The 12,221-nt window shown below is 42.7% G+C and overlaps 1 protein-coding gene across 4 annotated transcripts in view; it reads right to left on the reverse strand.

Annotated features, from left to right (window-relative positions):
• LOC126418998 (transmembrane protein 248-like) overlaps positions 1-12,221 on the reverse strand; it is a 113,353-nt gene that overhangs the window by 27,283 nt on the left and 73,849 nt on the right. For all 4 annotated transcript variants that reach the window (XM_050086047.1, XM_050086046.1, XM_050086045.1 and 1 more), the window contains exon 4: positions 8,520-8,893. In XM_050086047.1, the coding sequence (XP_049942004.1) occupies positions 8,520-8,893 (374 nt within the window). The remainder of the gene's footprint in view (positions 1-8,519; positions 8,894-12,221) is intronic.

The following is a 12,221-nucleotide window of genomic DNA, read 5'->3' on the forward strand; positions in this document are numbered from 1 at the left end:
AAATTTTCTCTTAGCCCCAGTATAGGTCAGTCGGTCCAGCACCTTATATTCCATGATTTTCCTCTCTTTCTGTAAAATCCTGCAGTCTGGCAAGCAAGATGAATGATGCTCTCTGCAGTTGACACAGAGGGGTGGCGGGACACATGGAGAATTGGGATGTGATGGACATCCACAATCTTGACATGTGCCGCTGGAAGTACAGCAGGACGACATATGACAGAACTTCCAGCACTTAAAGCAAGCATCGGGGGAGGGCTATATGACTTGGCATCACAGCGGTAGACCATCACCTTGACTTTTTCGGGCAATGTGTCTCCCTCTAAGGTCAAGATGAAGGCACCGGTGGCAACCTGATTGTCCCTCAGACCCCGATGGGCGCGCCGAACGAAATGAACACCTTGCTGCTCTAAATTCATACACAGCTCATCGTCAGATTGCAAAAGAAGGTCCCTGTGGAATATAATACCCTGGACCATATTTAAGCTTGTATGGGGCGTGATGGTAACAGAAACATCCCCCAACTTAGTGCAAGCGAGTAATGCCTGTGACTGCAGAGGATGCCGTTTTTATCAAGACTGACCCAAAGTGCATTTTGGACAAGCCCTCCACCTCCCCAAACTTGCCCTCCAAATGCTCCCCAAAAGACTGAGGCTTCATGGACATAAAAGATTCCCCACCTACTCTCGTACATACGAGGTACCAGAGCAAATAAGCTTCATTGCAATTCTTGGCCGGGCGTTTCTCGCATGGTGTGGCCAGGGAGGGGAACCATTTGGGGTCATATTACTTAGCACTGAAGTTAGACTTTGCCAGCTTAGAGACTGCTGGCATCGGACCAGCAGCAAGAGATGACTACACTTCATTGCGTGTCATCCACCTTGATGCCACCCACTCCGACCAGGGGCCCTCCCACGGGTGCCACCCAGCCTCAGCATGGGCCACCTGGCACAATGGAAATCCGCCGGGAGTCCCGATGTCCCAAGGAGATGGGCATCTACTCCACAGCATACGTGGGGAGTTAATGGCGCAGACATCAGCAGAGCAATCCCTGTGGTGTCAGGGGGCTACAAACAACAGGGTACATAGCGGTCCCACCACACCAGACTGGCTACTGTGCTGGATGTGAAGTGCAAAGAATTCCATGGTCCTCGTCGGAGCAGAAAATGACACTGCATAGTGGGTGGAGGAAAATGCCCCCAAGAAGGTGTTCTCAGTCTAGAGATGGAGGATGAGCAGGACTGCAATGCTACAATGAGAAAGTGGGCTAAAGATCTCAATGCATGATGGACATGATGCACAATGTAAGGCGCCCTTCCCCAACTGGCTCGCTCTTTGGGAAAATTTTGAAAAATGGAAGTAAAACCCTACAGTGGGCCATCACATAAAGGCCGAAAGGTGACAGACTCCTTTTAGTCGCCTCTTACAGCAGGCAGGAATACCTCGGGCCTATTCTAATCCTTGAGCCTGCAGATGTTGTTGAATGACAGGTGATGTGCGAGGGGCGGCAACTTGAAATTAGCGGAGGTTGAGGCCTGGTGGGTAATGGGAAGAGAGAATATAATGAAGGGCAAGTTCCCATCTCCGTAGTTCTGATAGGTTGGTGTCAGTGGGAAGTATCCAGATAACCTGGATGGTGTAACATTGTGCCAAGATGTGCTGGCCGTGCACCAAGGCATGTTTAGCCACAGGGTGGTCCTCATTACCAACAAACACTGTCTGCCTGTGTACGTTCATGCGAATGGACAGTTTGTTGCTGGTCATTCCCACATAGAAGGCTTCACAGTGTAGGCATGTCAGTTGGTAAATCATGTGGGTCTTTCACACGTGGATCTGCCTTTGATCGTGTACACCTTCCAGGTCAAAGGACTGGAGTAGGTGGTGGTGGATGGGTGCATGGGACTGGTTTTACATCGGGGGCAGTTACGAGAGTAGGAGCCAGAGGGTAGGGAAGGTGGTTTGGGGATTTCATAGGGATGAACCAAGAGGTTGCGAAGGTTAGGTGGACGGCAGAAAGACACTCTTGGTGGAGTGGGGAGGATTTCATGAATGATGGATCTCATTTCACGGCAGGATTTGAGGAAGTCGTATCCCTGCTGTAGAGCCACATTCAGAGTCTGATCCAGTCCAGGAAAGTGTTCTGTCACAAGTGGGGGCACCTTTGGGGTTCTTCTGTGGGAGGTTCTGGGTTTGAGGGGATGAGGAAGTGGCTCTGGTTATTTGCTTCTGTACCAGGTCAGTAGGGTAGCTGCGGGATGCGAAAGCTGTTTTCAGGTTATTGGTGTAATGGTTCAGGGATTCAGGACTGGAGCAGATTTGTTTGCCACGAAGACCTAAGCTGTAGGGAAGGGACCATTTGATATGGAATAGGTGGCAGCTGTCATAATGGAGGTACTATTGCTTGTTGGTGGGTTTGATGTGGATGGATGTGTGAAGCTGGCCATTGGACAGATGGAAGTCGATGTCGAGGAAAGTGGCATGGGATTTGGAGTAGGACCAGGTGAATCTGATGGAACCAAAGGAGTTGAAGTTCTTCACTGTGAGTCCAGATCATGAAGATGTCATCAATAAATCTGTACCAAACTTTGGGTTGGCAGGCCTGGGTAATCAAAAAGGCTTCCTCTAAGCGACCCATAAATAGGTTTGCGTACGAGGGGGTCATCCAGGTACCCATGGCTGCTCCCTTTAATTGTTGGTATGTCTGGCCTTCAAAAGTGAAGAAGTTGTGAGTTAGGATGAAGCTGGCTAAGGTAATGAGGAAAGAGGTTTTAGGTAGGGTGACAGGCGATCGGCGTGAAAGGAAGTGCTGCATCGCAGCGAGGCCCTGGATGTGCGGGATATTTGTGTATAAGGAAGTGGCATCAATGGTTACAAGGATGGTTTCCGGGGGTAACAGACTGGGTAAGGATTCCATGCGTTCAAGAAAGTGGTTGGTGTCTTTGATGAAGGATGGGAGACTGCATGTAATGGGTTGAAGGTGTTGATCCATGTAGGCAGAGATACGTTCTGTGGGGGCTTGGTAATCAGCTACAATGGGGCAGCCGGGATGTTTGGGTTTGTGGTTTTAGGAAGTAGGTAGAAGAGCGGGGTGTCGGTGGGGTCAGGAGGTTGATGGAGTCAGGTGAAAGGTTTTGTAGGGGGCCTAAGGTTCTTAGGATTCCTTGAAGCTCCGCCTGGACATCAGGAATGGGATTACCTTGGCAAACTTTGTATGTAGTGTTGTCTGAAAGCTGACGCAGTCCCTCAGCCACATACTCCCGACGATCAAGTACCACGGTTGTGGAAACCTTGTCAGCCGGAAGAATGACGATCGATCGGTCAGCCCTCAGATCATGGATAGCCTGGGCTTCAGCTGTGGTGATGTTGGGAGTAGGATTAAGGTTTTTCAAGAAAGATTGAGAGGCAAGACTGGAAGTGAGAAATTCCTGGAAGGTTTGGAGAGGGTGATTTTGAGGAAGAGGAGGTGGGTCCCGCTGTGACGGAGGATGGAACTGTTCCAGGCAGGGTTCAATTTGGATAGTGTCTTGGGGAGTTGGATTATTTTTACTCTGAATGTGGCTGTCCAGCAGGGATAAGACTTCCTCAAATCCTGACGTGAAATAAGATCCATTCTCCATGAAATACTCCCCACTCCACCAAGCCACCTTCCCTACCCTCTGGCTCCTACCCCTGTTACCGCTCCCCCCCCCCTCCCCGGTGTAAAACCTGTGTCCCATGCACCCTCCCACCACCACCTACTCCAGTCCTGTAACCCGGAAGGTGTACACCATCAAAGGCAGAACCACGTGTGAAAACACCCACGTGATTTACCAAATGACCTGCCTGCACTGTGAAGCCTTCTATGTGCGAATGACCAGCAACAAACTGTCCATTCGCATGAACGGACACAGGCAGACAGTGTTTGTTGGTAATGAGGGTCACCCTGTGGCTTAACATGCCTTGGTGCACAGCCAGCACATCTTGGCACCGTGTTACACCGTCCGGGTTATCTGAATACTTCCCACTGACAGGATTGGAATGACTCCTTACCCTCTCCCTTAAAACCCACATCCTTTCGTCTTTCCCTCTCCTTCCCTCTTTCCTGATGAAGCAACTTTGGGTAGCAAACGCTTGAAATTTGTGTGTGTGTGTGTGTGTGTGTGTGGTTTTGATTGCGTCTATCTGCCACAGCTTTCTTGTTTGGTAAGTGACAGCATCTTTGTTTTTTATACATCAGGGTGTATACGTGGACAAGGAAAAAAAAATTCCCGGATTTTTCCCGTATTTCCCGGTTAAAAATACACTTTCTCCCAGATGAAAATACACTTTTTCCGTGTTAAGTGACAGTATACTCTTCCTCGGCACTGTGAAACTCATCAGTCCTATGGTTTTATATGCGGGAGTAGAATTTCACGGTACTTTAGAAAACGAAATTCGGAGGGGGGGAAAACACGTTTTGAAATACCTTTGATGTGCAGCAACATGTACACTGCATATTTTCGTATTAAGAAGGTATAACTTTGAATTCCACCGAACACCGCATGTTACTTCCCGAAACATTGAAATTGAGATTGCGATGCGCTTTTGTAAGACAGTCATAGCTCCTGTCACGTGATCTCGCCAGCTGATGATGACAGCATAGGACACGTGATGTAGTCAGCCAATAGCAGGATAACTCGCAAGTAGCGCGACCACACAAATAAGAAAAGTTAATGGTTTAAATTAACATACATAGCATTCACATATAATATTGGTCTTTAAGATTAATAAGCTGGAAGAGAAGCTAAGCTTCCACATGTAATGTTGATCTTTTTTGCTCGTGTTACACTTTAAGCTACATCACACAAATGTGCCACTAAAACGACGTAAATGTTTGATCTTTTCGGCTCGAAATTCTTCTAAATGGTCGTCCTCAAAGAGTTGATTTTTAAATGAGAGTGAAACGCTTTGCGATTTAAGAAATTCATCGTACATTCTCGCACATAGTTCATCTTGCATAAAAGGAAATCTGTTTTGAATGTAATGCTTTTCAAACCACCATTCGCAATATTTTCCCGCGGCCTGTTAGAAATAGGTTCGTTTCAGCAGTTCCAAGAGAACGCCAAACAACAGGTGTCACCGCGCTTGCGCAGCTACGATGACGCAGGAAGCCCATATGTTCATACATGTAAAACATTAAATGATCTTACGTATGGCATAAAAGAAAGAAGACATCAGATGATAGTTCAAGAGTGTCAGAATTTCGTGAACCATACTAAAACGCATAATTCGGCTTAAAATGCACATTCGTATGTAAATCTTCTTGGAGTACCAGTACTGTATTATCTCATGTTTGGTTCTTTATTATGGCACAATGCCATACGTGCACTTGAAATGCAGCGAACAGTTGAAACTAGCCAATAGTGTGAAATTAAACACTTCGTTTCAAATAAATTGACTGCCTCAACAGAAAAGATTAATAAAACCCAAATCTCTTTACCAAACCGGCAAAAATAACTTCATTGTTCTGTCAGAAAGGTGGAAATAAAATCTGAAACTAATAACATATTTTAGAATTATGCGAACGTATTTTAATTCATTTGATAGCTCCCGGCCACGAAATTCCGTTTTGTTATCATTTAACGTGAGAGCAATAAACGAAGAGGAAACAACAAAATCACTAAACGTAAACACGGGTCACGTGGAGACGACCCACTTCAACTGAGACTGCTCTGTGCAGCAGCCCCAGATTTACCATATTTCCGAACCGAGGCAATATTAAGTAGTGGCGTCCAGCCACACTTCTGTAACCAGAAGCGGGAGAAGGTACTACTCATACGCGACTCAACTGCACATGCGCAAGAGCCCGCCTGCAACAGCTCAAATGAATCTAATTTAAACAGTTGTCACGTCACGCTCATCGGAGGCAGTTTGTTGTTATAAAGCATTGCATAGTCTTCCTAAAGCCTTTGACACACTTTCCTGTTGGCAGGCGCTTGTATAAGCACTGTTTTGTTGTTGTATACGGTGCATTTCCTTTGCAACTTAAGTTTTATTATTTTCGTTTTCTTTTTTCTCTCGTTCATGTTTTGTTGCTGCAGTATTATTCTGCAGTAGCGGGATACAGTAATATCCTTTGTTAGAGTATTGGTTCTTACCAGTCAAAATCACAAAAATTTAACTGAAAACTAAAACAATGGAAAATCCCGGAATTCTAAACAATTCCCGGGTTTTTCCCGGTTTTCTCCCGGATGAAAAAATTCCCGGGTTTTTCCCGGATCTCCCGGGTCGTATACACCCTGTATATATTTCTCTCACTTGGAATGTTTCCCTCTATTATATTCAATATATTAGACTGGTTGATACCATTTGAATACAAACTCAGCAATGCCGTAACTGGTAAGGACACAGAAGTATATTGCAATTTTATGCCTCATAAATGAGTGGCTTGTGTAAGTAATAAGATTTTTCAGAAGAACCTCCAGGAAGTGTAATCCATAAAGTCAGTTGCCTACAGAGTTCATCCGACTGCTGGGTACTGTTTGCCAATCTGGGACACAAAGTTTAGCAGAAAGGCTAAGGAAGTTCCAGTAGAAGATACTGCAAGAAAAGCACCATGCATTGCAGAAAGCGGCTTTTGTACAATTCCTAGAATCCACATGGTGGTAGGAGTCAATAAGCATAGTACTTCCTGCAACAAAAAGCTCACATTATGATCACGATGATAAATTTGCAGAATATTTTGGGCTTCTTGAGCTACCAACAATTGTTATTCTCACATACTATTTGAAATAAAAGAGAGGTTCAGGAGTTGGATTAGCATTTAGGATGAAAGGATATCAATGATAAGCTTCACTGATGACATTGCTATCCCAGTGAAAGTGATGAATAATTACAGAACTTGTAGAATGGAATGAACAGTACCTTAGGCTACCATAAGCAAGCACAGGACCTAGTAGCCTAGGTCTGTTAAGATCACAATCACGTTACCTCTACATTAGGTGTGTGTTACACCCATTGGGTGCTACCTGATTTTTATCACTTTCTATGTGTATGCAATCATCGTCTTACTAGATTCCCCTAAAAACTGGAAGCAATGAACTGTCTAGAAACTATGTGAGGATATGTAAAGGGCCATGTAACCTACAGTTATCCTCCTGTCTGTTACTTAATAATATAGTATACATAGCAAAATTGAAGACATCCATGTTTAATTCAGATTTTACTTAAAAACGTGAAACAGAGGGGGACATCGGCTGGGGGGCGGGGGGCGGGGAGGGGGGGGGGGGGGGGGGGGGATAGAGGAAGAAAAAGGAAAACCAATATCATATAGCGATAGAAAATTCAATTTTCTTAAAACTTTCGCAGATATCAGTAATAACTAGAAACTCTTGTCTTTGATCACGATAAAAGAATGTTATATAGAGTACAAAATAACAGCAATAACTATATAGATCTCTTTATAGTTGTACACATAAAATGTAGTTGCATCAAAAGTAACTGCTTTACTTACATAGAAACACAGACGTTACATGGTCAACTTGTTTTTATTAGTTAGTACATGCAATTTATATTTTCAAGGACATACAATACACAAAGGTGTGTATTGCTGAACAATATGCAGTTCTAATTATGTGCAAAATAAACAAAAAAATAAAGGTAAGTCACTGGCTCTCAGTTCCTCTCTTAAATATTAATTTATATTTCTTTCCCTACCAATGCTACCAATGTTACTGGTAAACCTACTGGGCACATATGTACTGTACAAAAACTACTACTCTGTAATTTTGGTACCGCATTAACTGTAGGACAAGCTAAAGAGCGCACTGCAGTAAACACAAGATAGAACCTGAAACTGATGAAGAGCAGCCGAGATGAGATTAGCAATAAACTTCACATTAAATTATGGAGTAGATGTAGTGAAGTAATTCCATTATCTTTGTGGACAATTTATTCTTGTCACACAGAACAAGGAAAGTACAATAAGCAGAGTAGCGCAGGCAAAATGGGTATTCCTCAACAAAATATAGTCTATTGATATCAGAAGAAATTTCTGAAAAAAATTAGGAGCATATCATTGTTTGGAAGTGAATCACAGACTGTGGAAAATGAGGAAAGAAGAAAAAGAATGTTTCAGATGTGTTGCTATATGAGGGTGTCAAAAATTATGTGGACTGATAAGGTTAGAAATGAGGAAGTTCTCTACAGCAACAGCAAGTTGAAGAAAGTGTGGAAAATACTGACACAAAGTAAGGGCAGAAATTAGGACACATATTAAGAAAGCAAGGAATAGCTTTCACAGTACTTTACAGAGCTGTAGGGGATAGACACTGCAGCATAACGAAAGATTGGTATAGATTCAACAAATAACTGAAAATATAGGGTGCTAATGCTATTCCGAGATGACGACGTTGGCAGAGCAGTTGAGGACCCAATGGGTCTCCTCATAAAACTAAATAAATAAATTAATTAATTTGAGAGAGGAAGAAGAATTAATCTGGGACAAGATGTGCACTCAGCCACATTCTGGCAAGTAAGTACACAGATACAGGCAAGCTACTCACCACGGTAAGTGTGACTGAGAAGCCCGGGCCAGCCCTGTAGCTGAGGCGCACCTGCGCCCCACCCGCACACCAGCTGTCACCCACCCTCTCGCCGAGGGCAGCTGGGTCACCGCTCCTGGCCACCAGCCTCGCCGTGCCGCCACTCGCCGTGTAAAGACTCAGACCGCCACTACCGCAGGTTGGTGGCGAGTGCTGGGCAGCGGGCAGCATGGAACGCGGGCCAGAGAATGTCACGCAGACTTCGCGAGAGTTCGTTGCAGAACCGTTGGCGGTCACGGAGGCCGCATTAGGGGGCAACAGTACCGTCACATTGAGATTCGTAGTCCCAGAGAAGGCGCTGTCTGCCTCACCTGTGCAGCACGACTGAGCCCATTCTGCAATGAAAATTCCTTTATTATCTTTCTTTCCTAGTTCATCGGAGACAACACCTAATTTTATGGCATACTACAGATCAAAGGCAACACACAGCTGCACTAAAGGGAGCAATCTCACTAAAATGGTATAAGACATTATGAAGCCATTAGGCAATGACTCTGCCTAATGTGACTGGACAGTGAGAAAATTAAACTGATTGACTTGTGAGAGGAGAGGAAAGAAGTATCTGTCAGTTAGGTGGAATGTCTCACACACACACACACACACACACACACACACACACACACACACACACACACACAGAGAGAGAGAGAGAGAGAGAGAGAGAGAGAGAGAGAGAGAGAGAGAGAGAGATTTGAAGGAAGTAAATCTGAATTAAAATTAAAAATTAGCTTTTGAACATTGAATGTTGTCAACGTACGAGGGGGTACCCCAAAAAAACCGGAACAACATTGTCGTGGGTGGAGTTTGTGTAGTATGCATTTCTGCTGTTAGGTGTGTATAATACAACTCATTGCCAGTTCAGTGAGGCCTATGTTGTTGGCCTGGCTTATTTTGTTCATCTGCAGAGATTGTTTTTGCAAGGGCTGTTTTGTTCTTGTTTCTTTCATGTTGGCAAGTTTAAGTGAACAATGTGAGCTGTGAAATTTTTCTTTTCTTCTCAGTAAAAAAGCTGCTGAAACTGTTTTAATGTTTAAAACAGATTACCAAAATGACACTATGGGGAAAAACTCAAGTATACAAGTGGTTTGCTCAATTTAAAAATGGCTACATGTCGACTGATGACAGACCTTGTTCTGGACATCTATTTCTCGATGATTCGACAAAAACATTGAAAACATTCGAGAGCTAGTGCTCACAGATCTTTGACAGACAACTGATCGACTCTCAGAGATTAGTGGGTTATTTTGGAGCTCTATTTGTGACAAACAGGAGACGGTCCTTCCATCACGTCAATGCACCTGCACACAGTCATCTAAGACAGTTTTTGGCTAAAAAATGGCACGGTTCTGCTGCCCCACACACCTTACTTACCTGACCTGACTCCGTGTGACTTATTCTTATTTCCACGCAAGAAATGGGGCATGAAAGACACTTATTTGACAACACTAAAGAAGTCAAGAGAAAAATGAGTGAAGAGCTGTCAGCCATTTCTAAAGATGACTACAAAAAAAATGTTTTGAACAGTGGAAGCACAGGTGGGACAAATGTGTTAGTTATAATGGAGAGTATTTTGAAGGGGATAAAGTTGTTTTGTACACAGTTTGAAAATATATAGTTTTTAAAAAATAACTCGTATTTTTGGATACCCCCTCGTATTTACAAAAAAGAAATAATAACAAAATTACATATATGAAAATTATTGTTGATGAAGATCAGGCAGTTTTCTCCTTGTATTTCTGTGATTATTAGTACACACGAAGCACTGATTTAAGTAACCATGAGAGTTTTCTTATATTTTACTTTTTCCATCAGCCTATTTACTGCAAATAAATATTCTGAATATTGTTCATACCATGAAGCTAATTATGACTTTTCAAGCTTTCCTGGTGGATGTGTTGTAAATAGTCTTCATGGGTTTGCCACCGGAAGTTAATTACTATCAAAATTTGGAACTACTCAAGCAACAGCTTACTAGCAACACAATATTTACTAGTTTTACACTTTCCCAAGGAAACTGGTAACTGAAGAGAAACAAAACATACACGAAAATGCGAAGTTCTAGGTAGTCTTTGAAGTGTGTTAATTACACTTTGTACTTGCATGCATTATAATGAGTATGTTTCAGGAACTTCTTAAACATAATTTTGAGTGAATGAAGGGTACTTGGTTTTATTTTCTCACCTTCATTATCACACGATTGTATGGATATTTTTTTCATTTCGGACTGGTAGAAGGGCAAGAGTCCACATACTAAAGACTGAATTTTTTTATCAACACTACCAAGTACTCCATTACATTCCATTCCACTTGGCTGACATGGGAGGAAAAAACAAAAAAAATTGTGGAACTCAACATTTTCACTCTGTTTAGTGGTATAAATAACAATTTGAACACACAATTAGACAGACTTGAAATGAACGAGAGTTCTTCATTGATGACTTATTTGTTATTATGCTACGAATTTCAAAACCTCACACTGCCAATTTTGCGTGGAAAATTACAAATTTACATTCTTTTTGTGTTTTGAGAGAACAGAAATGACTTTTTACTAGTGACAATTGCCTTATCACATGTCAGATTGTAAATATACTATCTAGACTAAAAAAGTGGTATGTTACAGTTTAAGTGTCAACTATATTATATATATGAATGTGAACTTCTCTTTCAGATCCACACGTTAGCCTGTATCATATGTTCTACATGCTAATGTGACCTCTGACCACAGTGGGTACTACTAAGTTCGTGTGATACCTTTACTACTCCAACAATAAGGTTCTCTCCTGCAAAGACAATGGTGGATATTGCCAAAAGTGTGGATTTCATAGAGCATTAATATGACAAGTGTACCTAGAATAATTCACATGACTAATTTGTTTTTATCATCACTGTTGTCCAACACAAAATGCATAAAATGTGAAGTATTTCTCTGTAGAAATCCAGTATATTTTCTACAAGTAAGCCGTTATGATAATACGTTCATTCTAGTTTGAACCTCTTGGTCATAAATTTCAATATCCCTGTCTCTTATAAGGAAAAACCATAATTAAATGTACGAGACATTTATTCACTATGCTATAAATGGCAACAGCAACATATAAATTAGGTATGATAAATAAATTTGCTAAATTACACATTCACAAAAGGAAACTATACAATCACATTCCAGAACAATATGTTTAGATCAGATATGCTGCCCATTCGACAGGGCTATAGTAAGCAGATATACGCTGAAGAGCCAAAGAAACTGGCACACCTGCCTAATATTGTGTAGCGTTCCCCCCGAGCATGCAGAAGTGCACCGACATGATGTGGCATGGAGTCAACTAATGTTTGAAGTAGTGCTAGAGAAAACTGAAACCATTAACCCCGTTGGGCTGCCCATAAATTCGTAAGCATATGAGGGGTGGAGATCTCTTCTGAACAGCAAGTTGCAAGGCATCCCAGATATGCTCAATAATGTTCATGTCTGGGGAGTTTGGTGGCCAATTAGGTGTGTTTAAATTTGCAAAAGTTTTCCTGGAGCCACTCTGTAGCATTTCTGGACACGTGGGGTGTCGTACTGTCCTGCTGGAATTGTCCAAGTCCGTTGGAATGCACAATGGACATGAATGGACGCAAGTGATCAGATAGGATGCGTATGGGCGTGCCACCTGTAAGAGTTGT

Source organism: Schistocerca serialis, chromosome 9 (assembly GCF_023864345.2).
Source record: "Schistocerca serialis cubense isolate TAMUIC-IGC-003099 chromosome 9, iqSchSeri2.2, whole genome shotgun sequence".
NCBI classification, from domain to species: Eukaryota; Metazoa; Arthropoda; class Insecta; order Orthoptera; family Acrididae; genus Schistocerca; species Schistocerca serialis.